We start from the raw sequence: 18,695 nt of genomic DNA on the forward strand, positions 1-18,695 counted from the left end.
AGCAGATGGGGTGACACACTTAGGCAGGACCTAACTGATTTTGAGAAATTCCTCATAGCACACAAAGGTACCAAGGGGGTGATATCGCGGCTTTATAGCTTTTTGTTGTTCTCTACCCCACGGGACCCCCCATCTTCCCAAGTACAATGGGGGAAGGATTTAGGCACCCCCATAACGGAAAAAAGATGGACCAAGAATTGTAGGCAGGCACACCGTTCCACAACTGCACCCCAATACCGCCACCAGGCCCTGAAGTTGATACACAGATGGCACTACCCCCCACAGAGGATAGCCAGAATGAGAAAAGGTTAAGACCCCCACTGCTGGAAATGCCACGTTGAAAAGGGGGATTATGCCCATATGTGGTGGAAGTGCTAGGTGGCACAGACCTACTGGAGTGAGGTCCTGTCATGGATAAGAGGAGTAGACGGAATGGTGAGAACTCTGTCCCTCTGGCTGGTGTTGTTCGGCATTGAGGTTGAAGGGGGCCCAAAGGTGAAACACGAGCACATGTTGCAGGTCATGCTAGTCCCGGCTAGATGCTGCTGGGCCCAAAAATGGAAATCACCCCGATCTCCTGGGGAGGGGGAGTGGTTAGCGAAAACACGGGCAATCTGTGATATGGAGTATCTAACCCACCTGATCGATGAATCCAAATCTAACATCGAGGCCCTATGGCTGCCATTTTTTGATAAATATGGGAAAATAGCCTGAGGCACAAGTAATCAGCTCAGACGGTCCTCTTGATGGGAACAATACTATCGGGGCAACCCCCTTGGAGTGGGAAGCGATCGATTGTTACAGGAAATGTGACTTTTATATGTTGGACCTTGTTTTTTGAACACCGTCTTTCTTTCGGAAGCGACCCTATGCTCGCATTGCATCTTCAGATGATGTGCTGGACCCTGTTGTTGTTATCGACCATTAAACCATGGCATGGGATGGGGGGGCGGGTGTGGGAGGTGGGTTGGGTGGTTAAAGCTTGTGACCTCACTTTGATATATATCAATGTTTGCATTATTTTTTGAATTATTTCATAATTCTAAAACTCCAATAAAACCAAATTTTCAAAAAAAAACCTTTAACATAACATAACAGAAATAGTATCACAAGTTTTACGTCACCACAAGGATGATAGAACATTCCTTCTACTTCTTGAAAGTGGAGGGGCTTTCCAGGTGAGTGAAAAAGAGGGCATCTCAGATGTCCAAATCCTCACTCGTTTTGCAAAATAAGGCAGAGGAGGAACAACAATGACCCTTCTTTGATTTATTTTACAATGTACAGTGCTTGTAGGATCAGCTACCACACACATTCCATTGCCATCCTTAAAACAAGAATGAATTGGAGGGTTTGTAAAGTTTGTAATTCTACCTGCAGATTTTCTTAACTCCTGCAATCAGCATTTCAGTAATTCTGCATATGTTGCTGCCATACCTACAACATTATAATACTGAGGGAGATGTCTAGGTTTACAGCAAATGGGAATGGTAATGACTGCATGCAACAATCCTAGACAAATATTTGCTAAACTCACATTGAGCCCCAATGTGGTAGGAGTTAGCAGTTCGTTCAAAATTTGTCTTAGAGAGGTTCACTAATGTTAAAATGTAGATGTTTCTCAGCTTTTCTTTACCCACCCACATATCGTGCATTGCAGTAATCTAGCCGGGCTGATATGAAACAATTTGCCAATGTCACTTAGGCACTAAAGGTAAAGTAACACAGATGACATTTTAATATTTAATGTTGGGTTGTATTCGCACTTGATACTTTTTTATTTTTTGTATTTATTCATTTATAGGATGTCGAAAGCCCGCAGGCATCAGGGCGCCAAAACATAAACACAGAGAAGACAATAAAAAGACAGGACAAGATGAATTTAAAGCAGCAAATGGAAGAGCGGAAATCTCAGTGGAAGAGTCGGGTTTTAAGTTGTCTGCGGAAAGACGGGTGTTCCTTCAATAGTCTCAGGTCTAATGGAAGGGAGTTCCATATTTTTGCAGCAAGAATGGGGAAAGATCTTCCTAGGCCGTTGGCAAGCCTGACGTTTGGGTTTTTTAACCAGTGCTTATGTAGAAGTCCGTAGCTTTCTTGGGTGCTCATAGGGATGGACAACATTTTTAATGTAGTTTGGAAAGGTGCTATATAAAGATTTATGGACAAGTATTGCTGCCTTAAAATGTAGACAAGCAGTGATAGGGACCCAGTGTAAGTCCTACCGACTATGGGTGATGTGCTCTTCCCTGAACTTCCCCTTAATGATGCGAACAGCATCGCTCTGTATAACTTGCCGATCTTGTACATTTTGTTTGCGAGCACCGATCAGGAGGACGTTGCCATAGTCCAATCTAGAAAGACTAATTGCCTGGGCGACCGCTGAGGAGTTGGACTCCGATAAAAAAGGGCAGAGATTCCTCCAAAGTCTTAGATGGTAGGAGCAGATTTTTACCTTCTCGTTGACATGGGTTTCAGAGCTGAGGAGTGAATCAAGGTGAACGCATAAGGTTTTAACTCTCTTGAAAACTGGGATTCAACAGTCATGGATGAAGAAAGACTGGTATCTGGGGTTGAGTTTAAGTCTGGCACAAGCAGAGCCAAATATCATCAACTTGGTCTAGTTTCCATTAAGGCACATCCAGTTGGAATTCATCCAGGTTTCAATTTGGCTATAGATGGATTGCACGCTGATGGTGTCAAGATCATAGTCCCATGAAAGCTTGAGAACTAACTGAGTATCATCAGCGTAGTCAGTGAAAAACACCTTCCGCTCACCCAAGAGGTCAATAAGGGGCCTGATGTACAGATTGAAGAGCAAATGAGATATACAAGCCCCATGTGGAACACAACAGTTGATCGAGGCTGGTGGGAAGGTGGTATCATCTCAACAAACTCTGGAGATCGGAAGGACTCCACCCACTTGATGGTGTTCGGGCTTCATAGCCCAATGTCTTTCAGGGTGATGAGGAGATGGTCATGATCCAGAAGATCAAACACTGCTGAAAGATCTAAAATATGAGCATTCCAGTGTTGCCCTCATCTGTAATATTAAACATATGAGTCCGAAGATCTAAAAGTGGTGTTTCAGTATTATAATGAGGACAAAAGCCAGATTGTCTAGAGTGTAGGATGTTAGATGATGATCCAAATGACAGGAATTGAATGGTGGCACTTCTATCCAGTATTTTTATCAAAAAGTTGCATTTCGTAATGTGCCTTAAATTGATTGGATCTTTGAGATCAAGGCAGTTTTTCTTTTTTTTTGCCAGCTGTGTAATGTGACTTTTTTATGCATTCCAGAAGCTGGCTGCTAGAGGACGAGAAATTTACAAACCTGACAACAAAAGGAGCAAAATATTTTTGTGGAATTAAGTTGGGTGGAACTCTGTTGTCTGGGCAGTTAGAGGGAAGTACTGTAAATAATGTGTTCATCATGTCAGGAATGGTAATAGGAGAGTAGCTACATCATAGTTCTCCTTAGATGCAGTATTGGGTATAGAAGCTAAATTAGTCATATCCTTATTTAGTTCAAGTTTGATCTTTGACCAGGCTTCGTCCACTTTTGCCTTTTGAGAGTATCTTGGTCCATTGGGGAGAAAGGAGTGGATAGAGTACTTGGCTTCTCTAAGGATTTGATAATTTCAAATAATTTCTTAGGATTGTTATTTACCTCCTCAATCTGCTTATTGTAAAAATAAATGTTTGCATCGCAGATTGCTAATTTATATATTTTGTCTAAAGTTTTCCAGGTACTATCATTTGTTTCTGTGGGGCATTTCAGACATTATACCTCTGTGTTCCTTTTGTTCTTCTTCATTGAGCTGAGTTCTTGAGGATACCATTTCTGGTTTGCATTGTCTCTAACCAATTTATTCCAGATTGGGGCCACTCTGTCAAGCATTGTTCCCAGAGTACGGTTAAAGGCATCAACAAGGATGGCTGGGGGGTCTGAGTTTAAGGTAGATATCATGATCGAGTTCAGGCAATCTTTCAAGTCGCTGGTAGTGACTTTTTTAAAGTTGCGATTTTGTACTGTTTTGGTTTTTGCCTTTTTGGAAGTAGGCTTTGTAGGTGAATTTGGAAAACTATTGATTTATGGTCTGACCAGATGCAGGGTAGTGTACTATCAATCTGTTCTGATAGGTTCCCAGCTGCTACCCAGTCAAGGATATTCCCTTTGTCATGAGTGGGTGTGTTATTGATTATATAGTAGTCAGTGTTGTTCAGACCTGTTTGAAGGGCTGTCACTTCATTATCTGAGCTATTATTTAGCCACTGGTTAAAGTCCCCCTCCAGCAGCATGGAACAGTTTGGTCCATATGGTCCATTTAAAATATGACTATGTTCTTTATTGAATTTTGGCATGTCTATAGGTGGCCGATAGACCAGAACGAAGTTTATGCAAGTATGAACTGTAGGGTTCATTTTATCGTGGAGGATTTCACAATTTGGGATTTCGCAAAAAGGTACTTGGGAAAAGGTTCCGATGTTTTTTGGCAATAATAGCCACTCCGCCACCGTGGCCAGATGCCCCGTTTGGCAAGTAGTGGCATAGCCTTCGGGGGTGGCCAAAGCAATCATTGGGACACTTGCGTCTGTAGTACAAGTCTTGGTGAGACAAATTAGGTCCAGTTCTAAAATATAATCGCAAATGTTTATTACGCGCCTGCTGAGGGAGCACGTATTAAGCAGGGCACACTGCAATGATGTTAAGCACCTTTTTAACTTGACGGCACCTGCCCAAACATTGTGGCCAAACATATGGATTTAATTTGTTCCCAACTCCATACAGGGGCAGATCCTCCATCTAACTACCATTAAGCTCAGTCTATTGAACACATCTACCTCTTAACTGCTGAGAGGCAGTTCTCAAGTTTTTATGAAGTCCGGTCACGCTTTCCATTCAGCCATATCAGAATTTGTGCATCATCAGCATTCCTAAAAAAAAAACATTAATCTCAAAAGTGGTAAAAGGGTATAGATCTGTGGCACTCACATGTCTTAATTTATCGATTACTTCTACTTATACCAAATCCATCCTCTGTCCTCTGTCTTGAGGCAGTGGACAGCTTGAGGTTTGTGTATCAGATGACTGCAAACTCTTGTAGACGGCGTGTGACAGTTGTTTCTAATAGTTATCCCAGCTAAGGTCACTGGGAAATACGTTGAATGTCAGCTGGACCAAAGAAGGTTTTATGAGTGGTGGTCTCACCACTGCTGTTTTCAGTTCTTTTTGAATAAGCCAGTCTGTAAGGGAGCATTCAGCAAATTGCATATCTCCTCTGGCATCGATGGGGTCCAAACCTGAACAGACATCACTAGGGAATCAATTTGCCCTCCTCAATTTTAATAATGTTGTAATTTCTCGGATTGCTATTGGCTTTAATGGTGTGCATTTTGTATACTAATGAAATGGATTGCAAGCTAATAACCCTTTCTCTTAGTAATTATGTTAGTAATTCAGAGAAATATTTTCCAACTATGTGTAATGATACAGCTTGCTTCATTTTAATAGCCTCATTCATAATAGGAAGAAAATCCAGAATGGTTAGTCTCCCCTTTGGACATAGGATCTTCAGTCCTTAGAGTAACTTTCGACAAGAAGATTTGTCTAGCAAATGCCTATGCATGTGAGTGGTATTTTGAATTTGTACAGTTCTATCACATCTTTGGGGGTGTAGCTTCCTCTCACTTATTTGAGCAGGAATAAGTACTTATTTATTTTTGTTATTGTTTTATTTATTGTTTATTTATGTATTGTCCTACTTATTTTACTGTTAATCCTTTGTACTGCATTGCCCCCATGTCCCTTGCACTTCGCCCTGCCACCTCCCCTGCACTTGCCCGATCTCAATGCCACCTGGCCTAGTAAGATTGTTGTCTCTGTCTTCCCTCTGTTCCCCCTTCCTTGCCTCGTCGTGCCTTGAAACACTTGTGTATAGGTGCGTAATAAATGCCATATCGTATCATATCATATCATGTAGTTCAGGGATTATTTCTAGTAAGTTATCAGCACCAGACTCACTCATCTCCATCTTCTGTTTCCTCCCCATACAAACTGGCAGCTAAATATAAGTGTTTTTTCACTTTTTAGGTGGGCAAAATCTGGAGTACCCTATTGATTGACCTGTGCTCGGTATCATCTCCCAATGGTTTTAAAAAATCTGGCATAGCCACTTATTCTCATTTCTTTTTAAACTTTCAGTGGTTGTGTCATAAATGTTAAAAAAAAGTCCACCTGTTTGTGTGAAATCATTTTCACCAAATACATCCCAATTAATATGTGGCCTTTCAAAGACCAGATTTGCTTTGAAACATCAGGTGTAGATTTCAGAGCTTCCATTGCAAAGAGCATCTAGATATGTCATTGATCAGAGAGACCCGGTTAATTCCTGCCTGTGATCCAGTGATTGCTGAGTTAGTTCCATCTGATTACCACATTCAGTTGGTAAACACACCTCTTGATAGGAGAGGTGAGGCAGCTGTTACATATAGAAAACTTGGATCTGACACATCTCCCGTTCCCATATGAGTTAAAAGGATGGGATTGTAGGTTTACAACTCAATCCCTTTCCTCTAAAACATCTGTTGTTTGGATATTCTGTCACAGACCACCTGTTCTGATTGCACACAAAATACACCTGTTTCTAGATATCATTGCTTTACTCTTATTCAATACCCTGTACTTACTATCTTAAGGGATTTCAATATGTGGATTGATGTTTCTCCAGATGCGACTGCTGCCCCCATTCTTGATGCATTAAGAGCTACAGGCTTTCAATCATATATTATAACATTGACTGATATAAAGTGTCGCATTTTAGATAGATCATTTCTACAATCCCTGACCTGCAGGTGGAAAACCCATCCCAGTGATTTGGTTGTATCATTGTTTGATCTGCTTTCCTATGAATTAAAGAATTGTGTGTCACAGGTCATGTGTTTACCGATAAAAAGTACAATAAAACCTGAAGCTTAACTACCTTTATCATCACTCCCTTCCCGAAATGAAGACGTTTGGACTATATGCACTCTTTCAACAGCATCACAAACCGATTGGCTAGAAGCCTGTACAGAGTATTTCGGGAATAGGAGTTTTTGCCGCAATACATTTTGTTGAAGGAGAATTTGTTGTGTTTTTACAACGGATTGTGGCGCATATATATGTGGGGGGTGGGTTTAGGGAAATAACTAATGTAGAGGGTTTAAGGTAGGAGGGAGCGGGGCATCTCTCCCCCCACATATATATGCAGCGAAATTAACCTGTCAAAAAAAATTATTCGATTAATTCTCTTTCGAGGAAATATATTAGAGCAAATCACCTTAACGCTGCTCATTGGCACAACTTGGAATTCAAATATATGAAACATGTGAAAATAAAACTGGAACACCAATGGGGCAAACATGAAAGGGAAGAAGATAAGATTGTGTATGACTGTTAGCTAGAGATCTGTAAAAATGCAATCACTGAGAAAGAATACTGGACCTATAACATTGTGTCTACAGCCAACAGCTCAGAGAAACTTCTTGGTCTTCTGAAATCACTCACTAATCCTAGACTATGTTTTCCATATATTGTACCTCATAAGGTCTATATGAAAAACATAATGGTTTCTTTCTTGAAAATGTTGTGGCCATTGAACACAACTTAAGTGCCACTGTCATGTACCCAGGTTTGACAGATATGTCACTTTCTCATGCACCCTTCCATAAGAAACACTTCGATCTAAAGCAAGCAGATCTTTCCACATTAATGGTGTTAATTAAAAGCGTAAAATTTACAAATTCAGAGGCCAACCCAGTCTCTGGCTGGCTCACAAGACCTTAAGGTTTTCTCTGCTTGCTTCACATCACTTTTGCATTTAAGTTGTACATCTGGAGTGGTATCCCTCAGTCTTAACGAAAGGACAATTTCATCTCCCCTAAAAAAATTGGATTAGATACAGTTGTTTTAGCGAATTTCCAGCCCACAACCATCTTTGAGATTCTTTCCAAAATCATGGAAACATTGGCAGCTTGCCAATTACATTATTTCCTTGCCATAGCATTTGTGGCTTTTGCAATGATGCCCTTGAATTTGAAGATCAGGCCCATAGAGATGCCCTTTGAGACATGTAGACTTTTTACATATACATATAAGGCTCAAAATGTGAAATGCCTTCCATAAAAACATTCCCCAACAAATAGATGGTTGTTCACTTCCAGTCGTGGTAAAGTGGAAGAGGATCAAGGCAAAAAGGTTGAACTGCTATTGGGTGTGCATATGCCGGGCAATGCGTGATACATTCGCATCGTAAAAAAACTGATCTGTTTAAGCACTACCAAGCTGCAATGTGCTCGTGGCAAACCCAATGTCCCTCATTCAGCTTTTGTCATTGTGCGCATTTCACTTTAGATTGTGCAGGCTTATACCTAAGTGGGTGTTAAGTGGGCTCAGAGTTATTGTCAAGTATGCCTTAAGTGAACAAAGACAATTAAAAGTCAAAGTCGGTGAGATAGCTCAGGGAGACGGCTGCAGTCAAAGGTGTAGATCCTATTAATTAACAATGTTCCTAAAGGGAGTAATTTCATTTTGTACCACTCAAAAAAAGAAAACAAATCATCTATATCCCATCAATAGACATTTTATTTCCACAAAGCCACATGACTATTCCAAAATACATCATATATTTATTAAGTAAAATTAAACAAAGCAGAAAAAGACACATACATTTCAAATTTTAAATGTGTTTTAATCAATTTCAAAATACATAGGTACTTGAAGAAAATATATAAGTAATTGAACGCAGTAGAAAAACCACATTTACATAACCTCACAACACAAACCTTTTTTGCGTACATACACACATACTCGGTCCATGCATTCCACGCAAGGTTCTACAGCAATTTTATTTGATGCCAAAAATTATCGGAATATACAAATGTAATATATAAAACTCCAACCAATTAAACAAATGTATACAGAGGAATGCTGTGGCATTTGTAGTTTCAATTCTTAAGATAAAAACATCTAATCATTAGTTTTGGTTTCCCGTTCAAATATTACTTCCTTAAAGCTCATTAGACAAAGAATAAGGTATGAAATGGGGCAAAGTGTCATGCCTGTGCCATGGGCGCATACATTGGCGATCATTATGGACTAATTGTTATTCATTTATCTACAGAAAACTCTTGGATCAACCTCTATTCACTTTTTGGACCTTATTTCCCATTTGCGATACTTTGGTGCTTTTTTATTTTTCCCAACTAACTACAGGTACCACAATGCACTTTGCCATAACTATCTATTTCTGGCCATTCCTATTCGTCATCATCAGAACTACAATCCCCAGAAGCCCTAGGGATCAGTTCTGCTTCCACCAGCTCAGGAACAGAGAGGGAGGAGGCAGATTGTATTCAGGTGTGCTGATCCAGGTGCGGCCAATTAGCCTGCCTCTGTGCTGGGCAGGGCGGTATAAAAGCTGCTGCCTGCAGGGGCTCAGTCTCTTGCATTAAGAGTCCTTCCAGCACCTTTTTGCTTCGAGCTACATATTTTTGTATGCTGTTCCTGCTCACTCCTGCTTTGATCCAGTGCCCTGCCGGGCTCTCTACATTGCAGCCGATCACGCTCTGCTGCCTTCTACCTTCCGCCCTTGTCTTCCGGACTCCTGCCTTGCAGCCGATCACGCTCCGCTGCCTTCTACCTACCGCCCTTGTCTTCCGGACTCCTGCCTTGCAGCCGATCACGCTCCGCTGCCTTCTACCTACAGCCTTCGTCCGCTGGGCTTCCAGCCTTGCAGCCTACTTCAGTCCTCAGCAGCCTTCTACAGTCATCGGCCCTGCTCCTCTGGGCTCACTCCTTGCTGCCCGGCCCTTCTGGCTCCTTGCCGCGCAGCCTGCTTCACTCCGCTGTCAACAGCCCTTGTCCTCGGGGCTTCCTGCCTTGCAGCCGACCACGCTCCGCTGCTTTCTACCTACAGCCTTTGTCCGCTGTGCTTCCAGTCTAGCAGCCCACTACAGTCCTCTGCAGCCTTCTACAGTCAGCCCTGCTCCTCTGGGCTCACTCCTTGCCATGCAGCCTACTTCACTCTGCTGCCCTACAGCCCTGCTCCTTTGGGCTTGCTCTTTGCTGTCCTGCTCCTCTGAGCTCTCTACCTTGCACCCTACAGTCCTCTGCAATCCACAACAGTTGACCTGCATTTATTACTTTCAGTTATTACAGTCCCCCTGTTTCCTGACTGCTGCTCCCTTGCTTCCTTCCTTGTTTTCAACCCTCTGTTCTTTATCCCTATCCAATCCTGTTATACAGCTTTCCCTTCATTTCCTTCTGCTAGTTTTTCTCATCGACTTCTTTTTTCCTGGATTTGTCTGTTATTGTCTTCTCTTGTATCGTTTGTAGACCCCTTTGTACAGAGCTTGTCTGTTGGTTTCTGGCAGGCAACCTCTTCCCCTTCCCTTGTCTCGTTTCTGCGTTACAGACACCCATAGCTGTTGTTCCCAGCCATGAGCAAACAGCGTGGGCCTCTGTTATAGCAATTTGTGCAGAAGGTTGGAGTTTTTCCTAAGGTCCGTGGAACACTCTTTCCCATTTCTGCATACACCCCAAGAGGGATGCCCCTGCTACATTTGCCTACTCTTTGTTCTCTTTTACTTTCTGCTGTGTGTGTACTTATCTGTCCACCTTACTTCAGCACAACCACCCTTACCCTATCTGGGTGCCCTGTGCCACTCCTAACAGAGTGCCATCCGTGACACAAAGCCAATTTAGCCCTCCTCTTTCCGAGGTGAATACACTGAATACATTAAGTTGTCTATTACCTCCTATTAATATGCCACTAAAAAGAGTGCTACATGCAGATGTCATATTATTAAAATGGGAACAGGTCAATATTCTATGTAGAGCTTTTCACAGCAAATGTTTTGTGTCCTTCATAAGTGGGTGGATGGAGCATGACATATTTAGGGAATGGGGACTGGCGCGGACCCAGCAAAAGCAACCCAAGGATCACAGGAGAATCCCTAACAGTGGGGAAGAAGAAGTGGTGGGTCAGGGTGTGGTTTTAAAGGGGTGCCCCTTTTGAAGCACATAAAGGGACAGACTTCATATCATGGAGTGCAAAGAGCGGAGTGAGTAGGCCAACCCCCTCATGGGAGAATACATGGATGCTCCCAGGAAGCATTGTATTAGGAAGCGGCAAGTCGTAGGGGTCAGTGAGAACACAAAAACATTTATAGCAGACAAAAGGCATGCAGAAACATGATCCTGATCCTCCATCTACAGTTGATCGACTTTTAAAATATTTTGGAGAGCTACTATGTCTAAATGGCCATCCAGTGTAAGTGAAATTAGACATGTAAACTGTAGCCTTGGAAACATACAGGGAATAATGATAGCAAATAGGGACATTATCCGTTTAGCTGACTTCATGAGTAGAGCAAAGTCATTATTTGTATTTACATGTAGAAACCACTTACGTGATGCTTTTTGCAATCTGAATGTAACTCTGTGAATGTATCCTTTGCGCAGTCGGTCTCATGGATTGTATATTCAATATTGTAGTTCAATCCAGCCACAACCTACATTAATAAAAGGCAATTAAAACAAATAAAATATCCCAAACAATTAATGAAAAGAGCTCACGATTTGAAGTTTTACTAGATTAATATCTAAGCTGTGGCCACTGTTTCCGCTGAAATGCATGTACTGTTTAAGATTGTGAGCCGGAAGTGTTGCTTATAGAGCAAATAACTTCAGAGGTCTCATTGAGATGTAGTTTAAAACCTGTAAAAAAAGTAATGAAGGTATGATTTGTATTTTGTTGCAATAAATAGGAAAGGAAACAGAAGTTGGCTGAGAATAGATGGGCTTTCCCATTGGATTGTGTAGGCACTTTGAGGAGGGAGAATGTCAATATTAGTAGGTCAGTACACAAATACTTGCATTGCTCTTAAAGTAGTTTGGATGTCATCTCACAAATGTACACACCATGTTTACCACAGTATCTTTATAGTTTAATGCAATGATGTGATCATGTGTTAGGTACGAATAAAACAATGTACAAGTCCAAAGGCAAAATATTATGGGGCTCATTTTTCAAGTTTCCCCGTATAAAAGCCGGCGGGGACCCTGTTTCCATACCGCATATACTCAGTCATACCATGCAAACCACGCAAGGTTCATCAGCAATTTAATTTGCTCCCAAAAACATAGAAATATACTAATATAATATATATAACTCTAACCAACTAAACAGATATAAACAGAGGAAGGCTAAGGCATTTCTAGTTCCAATTCTTTAGACAAAAACAACCAATAATTATTGTTTTGGTTACCGGCTCAAATATTAGTTTCTTTGAGCTCATTACACAAAGTATTCTCCCAACCACAATAAACTATGAATTTGGTCAAAGCCAATGTAGCCCTCCTCTTTCTGAGGTCAAAAAATTGAATACCATTAAGTTGTCTAATATTAGATCCTATTAATGTGTAATACCGGAAGTCTACCGAGAAGGGGTCGAGGAGATTGCACCTCTTCCCGATATCGCCTTTTCCCAAAGAAACAATCTGGCCCTTACAGATGTCTTTGGTAGGATGACCAAAGAAGAGAGCGGGCACAGCCAGGCTGGTCCTCTTTTCCTTCTGAAGAAGGCTTTAGGGTATTGGGGGGACATGGGGAGAGATGGCCTACCCTGGAACCAGTTAATGGTTCCCTGGAACGATGAAAGGATTGTACTAGTGTTGGCACATTCTCACCTTATCACAGCTCACCAAGGGGGTGGAAAAACTCAGAATCAGGTATTCCCCAGATTCTACTTGCCAAGAATGTTCACTGATGTTAAGAACTATGTCTAGTCTTGTGACATATGCCAGAAGACTGCAGCTACTCTGCTCCCACCTGCACCCTTGCAACCCATGCAACCCGTACCAATTATCAAGGTCCCTTTATCTAGGATAGTGATGGACACAGTTGGCCTGGTCGAACCTTCCAAGCTTGAGAACAAGTTCATTCTAGTAATAGTGGCTTATGCCACTGGATATCCTGAGGATTTACCCTTCAAAATTACACCAGCGAATAGATTTTAAAACATCTGTTACCTTTCCATTCAAGAGTAGGAGTCCCCAAAGAAATCCTTACGGACCAAGGCACCACATTGATGTCTGTCGATGCATGAGGTGTAGCAGTGACTCTACATTAAGACCCTGCGAAGGTCAGCCTATCATCGACAGACAGGTGGGTTGGTCAAAAGATTTAATCAGACGTTACAAAAGGATCTTGCATACATTGGTGGAAACTGACAGGAGAAACTGGGACATAATGATAGCCTGGACTTTGTTTGGAGTTCATAAGACCCATCAGGCATCCCTGGGATATTTCACTTTTCAGTTACTCCATGGAAGGGAACCTCGGTATGTGTTAGGCATGCTAAAGGAAACATGGGAAGAGAGGGAGGAGGCCATCCGACTGATTTCGCAGACTGCCCAAAAAGTGAAAATACATATTGTGGCAGTAAGGGAAATTGTAAAGCAAATGCTAAGTCAATCCCAAGAACATCAGAAGGCTGCCTACAATAAACATGCTGTGACCTGTTCTTTTTCTGTACGTCAATCAGTCTTAGTTCTCCTTCCTACATCTGAGAATAAGATGATATCTAAGTGGTGCTGTTAGGATTCCCTTGCGGCGAGACTGCAAGACCTAGACTCAGTTCCATTGAGACCTATGCCGTGAGATATCAGGACTGCAAGCCACTTTCTTGGGGCATACAGGTTGCCCTGGAAATGCGGGACGCCTCTGATGGTATGCCGATGTGTCCCGATCTCATTTAATCACTGGATGGGACATACCGTGGAATGTGACCACATGGCTAGGTTCTTTCTTCTAGTCGTGTGGTCGAGCGCCGGCACACTGTGCGGCTGTACTTAAGACGTATTCAGATACTCAAGCACTGTTCTTGCAATGGTCGTGGTCTCACGATTTCTGGACTTCTCGATGCAGGTTAGTGTTAGGGATTTAGGTGATTAGTCAAGCTTCAGAACCAGGAGGAACTGGCATCTCTGAGTGTTGTTTTGCATGTGGTAATTTGTGCGAGAGGCCTTGTGCATTGTAACAGTATAGGTAGGATTCAGTGCCTCAGGTGTGTGGTAGTGTTTGTGTTGGAGGTAGTGTGTTGCATGAGTTATGGTGGGTTAGGTTGTGCACACTGGTTGGATAATGTCCATAGGGGATCCATAGTCACTGGTGTTTGTGGCTGTAACATGATCTGGTATCTTGGTGTCTAGTTGCGTTTTGACGGTTTTATCGACTATCGGGGTGGTTCGCTCCAGGTGTGCTTCAGCATTTTTAGATACTGGGTGGGGACCTTCTATTGATTCTCTGTTTATTTGAAGTTTGGCTAGTCCAAGGTCTGGTGTAGTGTTATGTTGGAAGAGCAGGAAGGGGAAAAGTGGGTTAGTAAATCAGTGAGTTTGTCGGAGCCTCTGGCACAGCACTTTGTTTGCAGCTTGATAGCATGTAGCCAGGTTCTTGTTTGTGGTTCTTTGACCCATCTCGTCTCCTCTCTAGTTGTTTGTCTGTTGTGTTGTTGTTGCTGGTGTCCCTTCGAGTTTGTCATTGTCTGCTGAATAGCCATGTTTTGAGTAGCTTCCTGAAGGTGATGTGGTCTTCTGTGGTTCTAATTCCTTTGGGCAGGTTGTTCCAGATGTTAGCAATTAGACGTGAAAACGTTGTTCTGACAAATTTCCTTTTTTTGTATTGTTTTGCATCTATTTGTAGGTCGTTGCTGGATCTTAGTTGCCTTCCGGGGGGGATACCAGCTAATTTTGTTTTGGGGGAATTCCGCTCCTTATCTGTGCAAGGCTTTGTGGGTGATGCAGAGTTCTTTGAATTGGATGTGCTTTTTTACTGTTAACCACTGTAAGCTTTTCAGTGCTGTGGTGATGTGGTCTCTTCTTTTTAGCCTGTATTTTGCACCCTTTGGAGTTTATTGGTAAGTCTTTTCAGCATTCCTAGGTAGAGGCTGTTTGCATAGTCAATTCTTGTGAGTATCAGGGATATGATTGTGGGGAAGGAGAGGTAGGGAAATAATCCTCTGAGCAGTCGTAGAAGGAAGAAGCATTTTTTGGCGATTGCAATGACTTGCGGTTCCAGTGATAGTCTGCTGTCCATGAGCGATAAATACTTTATTCGGTTTTCACCATTTACATCAGAATATAAGACCATACAATTCAAAAAATAAAAAGTATTTTTTTTTAAAGAAAAGTCATCGTCGGGCACAGGTGAAAACAATACAGTTCATAATATGAAAACTAAGCTGTTAAATATACACAATTCGATAGAGCTTAACATTTTCTTTCCATGCATTTAAAAACCTCAGTGATATGGTATGGTATGGTATTGTTTATTTATAAAGTGCCTATACACAGGCAAGTGTTTCAAAGCGCTCAAGGAGGGTGGGAACATGGGGAGAAAAACAACAGTCGCTCAGAGCCCTTGAAATTCGGGTGATATACTTGAATATACTTGTATAAGTCATTAATAAAACGGTCATCAACACAGGACAGTCCAACATTCATGGCATCAATTACATGCCTAATATTATTAGCCCTAAAATGGGTCCTTAGCCATACATTTCTGAGAGCCAGAAACTTTTGGGATCTAAATAAAACATGAGTTAGATCCTCATCTGCCCCACTTGCGCAAGTACAGAGCTTTGTATTGAACATCCATGTCATCTGGACCCTCACTGGCAGAACATTCAGGCGCATCATTGCAATGAGGCGTCTTTGCACCGGGGAGCGAATGACACTCAGCGAGAAATTCTCGCAATAAATGCGACGAGCCCTCTTCAGGTGTTCAAGAGAGACTAGATTTTCCATGCTGTTTAATGCCAGACCAAATTCCCTCCTTCAGGCTTTCATAGTCAAATATTGTTTTGTGATCTGGCCTCCTCTTAATTCTTCAAAGACGATATCCCATTTTTTGCACAAAATGTAACACCTCTTATACCAGGGATAGGTAGCATATGTTGATGCATTTGCTAATTCTTCCCTCACATTTGCGAAGTTGGGGTTTACTACCGAAGTAGAGTGAAGATTGCGAAAATACTCTAGAAACTTATATTCTGTCTGAGCTTCAATATTTGAGACCCCGGCCTCCAGCACCAGGGGAGGTACTGGGGTACTGGGCAGCATGCCCAGCAGATTCCATAGACAGATATATAATGTACGGTCCAAAGAGGAGCAACCCACACATCCCCAGATCTCGCTGGCATACAATATAGCGGAATAAATCTTAGCTTCCAACACCTGAATACACTTATCGAATCGAAAACTCCCAAATTTATGGTACAATCTCCTAACCCCTCCCAGAGTTGTCCTTAGGTGATTTTCTGCTGCTGCTAAATGGGCAGACCGCAGACAAATGCTTGAGAATGTAACACCCAAATAGCAATATGAGTGAGCCACATATAACTTCAACTTATCAATGCACCAGTTATAGTTGTTTACTGTTTTCGACCCAAAAACAACAATCTTAGTTTCAGGCTATTGTCTTTGAAATAGTCTGATGCATAATTAAGACTGTTGGCAAGAACCTTTGAGAATTCCTAGGTTATTTACTACATCGGTAGTCTCTGGTTGTGTTCCCATGCCGATCAGCCAGTCCAGTTGTGGGTTCCCTGCGTCGAATCCTGCGGGTGAGAGCATTATTTCTGTTTTTGGCAGGTTCAGTTTAAGGTTGTTCATTGTCATCCAATTGTAGATGTCTGTGATGCAGTTGTACAGGCTTTTCTTTTGTTCCTGGGTTCTGTTTGGTTTCACAATCTGCTGTGTGTCGTCTAATTCCTTCCTGGCTCATGGAAGCACTACTTAAAGACCTGGATTTAGCTGTGTGGAAGATACAGGTCGAAGTAGCGGCATCATGCCAAGAAAATGCTGTTCTATTTCAGTCCATGTCAGCTTTACAGATTACAGTGGATCAAATGGGAAATAAAACCATTACCAGTGGTAATCCTTGGGATATAGGGGCAGGACAAGCCACGTCTTCCACTACAGGCGGTGCCAGTCTGCCTGCTGATTCCCAACCCATTCTGGCTCCTGCCGCTCTGCCAGGTCCGGGAGGAAATTGTAGTATCCCTAAACCTCCTATGCCAACTAAATATGATGGGGATCCAAAAGCATTTAAGCCCTTTGTAACACAATGCTGCATTCATTACTTAAATAAACCTCAATTGTATGTTTCAGACGAAGCCAAGGTCGCATTTATGTTATTCAACTTAGCGAAAACTGCCCTTTTGTGGGCTACTCCTTTCATCAACAGTAAGAGCCCCTTGCTGACCGACTATGAAAGGTTTCTAAACACATTTCAGGCTATGTTTGATAGACAATATGGAGCCCAGTGCATCCGACAAGAACTCTTAGAAATCAGGCGAGGCAATAGAGACCCTCTTATCTATATTACACACTTCGAGCGGATTCTATCTCAGATGGATTGGCCAGAAGATACCCAACTCCCTATATTTCATAAAGGATTGAACAAAGAGGTGAAGCGTGCCTTATTCCAAGTTGTCACACTTCCTGAAACACTTACAGAGTATATAGCCCTCGTCATACGCCTAGATTAACGTTCCAGTAATAGAAAGGGTGGAAGGAAGAGATGGGAAAGGCGTAGACTTCCCTTTCCTTATGACAGAGAACTTACATCTGCAAACAACTCTGAACCCATTCAACAGGATAGTACCAAAGGTACGGTATCCCCAGAAAAAAGGGAAAGGAGGAGAAAATTGAACCTCTGTTTTTATTGGGGCGAGGCCGGCCACATAGTATGTACCTGCCTATGAAAACCATCTAACAACATGGAAAACGATACCACCCGTCCCCAATAGGGAATCTCAGGACACGTACCCTTCCAGAAGATTCCCAAATTATAGCCTGGCCCCTTAAGCCCACCACTCTGTTCTGTTATTTATCTCAGTGGATGTGCACTGTGGGCAACAGAATGGGAGTGGGTTATTGCCCTGATAGATAGCAGAGGCACCAGTAACTTTTTCGATATTTCCTATGCACATCGACAAAAGGTTACCATGACACCCAAATCTAGGAGTGAACCTATTATATCAATGGATGGCTCACCACTTATATCAGGCCCTCTTTCACTACACACGAAGAATCTCCTTATGATCTGTGCCACTTATCACCAGGAGTATCTATCCTTTGGTGCAATAGCTGCACTCCATTTCCAGATTATCCTAGGTATTCCTTGGTTACAATACCATAATCCTTAGGTCGACTGGAAAGCCTGTAAACTTACCATCCAAGGAGACCAGTGTCCATTTTACTGTGCAAAAAGTGTAAGTTCAATTGGTGCCTGAGAATGTCAGAATCCAGATCAATCTGACCAAAAGGAATCTTATCAGCAAGCCATGGTTACCTTTCCTCTACTTCCTGCTGAATATCATGACTAAGCAGATGCATTCAACCCTAGAGAAGCAGATAAACTGCCTCCTCACAGATACTATGATTGTCTCATCGATTTGTATCCATATTCTGTTATTCCGTATGGCAGGACATATGTCCTTTGTGAGAAAGAAAACGTGATCCTCAAGCAATATATAGATGTCAATATCAAGAAGGGTTTCATTAGACATTTAACTTCCCCTGCATGTGGTCCCATTTTATTTATACCCAAGAAGGACGAATCATAATTCAGGCCTTGTGTAGA

The 18,695-nt window shown here is 42.1% G+C and overlaps 1 protein-coding gene across 2 annotated transcripts in view; it reads right to left on the reverse strand.

Annotated features, from left to right (window-relative positions):
- Positions 1 to 18,695, reverse strand: part of LOC138493248 (uncharacterized) — a 387,082-nt gene that overhangs the window by 136,602 nt on the left and 231,785 nt on the right. For both annotated transcript variants that reach the window (XM_069620382.1, XM_069620381.1), the window contains exon 11: positions 11,455 to 11,556. In XM_069620382.1, coding sequence (XP_069476483.1) covers positions 11,455 to 11,556 — 102 coding nt within the window. The remainder of the gene's footprint in view (positions 1 to 11,454; positions 11,557 to 18,695) is intronic.

The sequence above is a fragment of the Ambystoma mexicanum genome, chromosome 10 (assembly GCF_040938575.1).
Source record: "Ambystoma mexicanum isolate Mex_15411 chromosome 10, UKY_AmexF1_1, whole genome shotgun sequence".
In the NCBI taxonomy this organism is placed as follows: Eukaryota; Metazoa; Chordata; class Amphibia; order Caudata; family Ambystomatidae; genus Ambystoma; species Ambystoma mexicanum.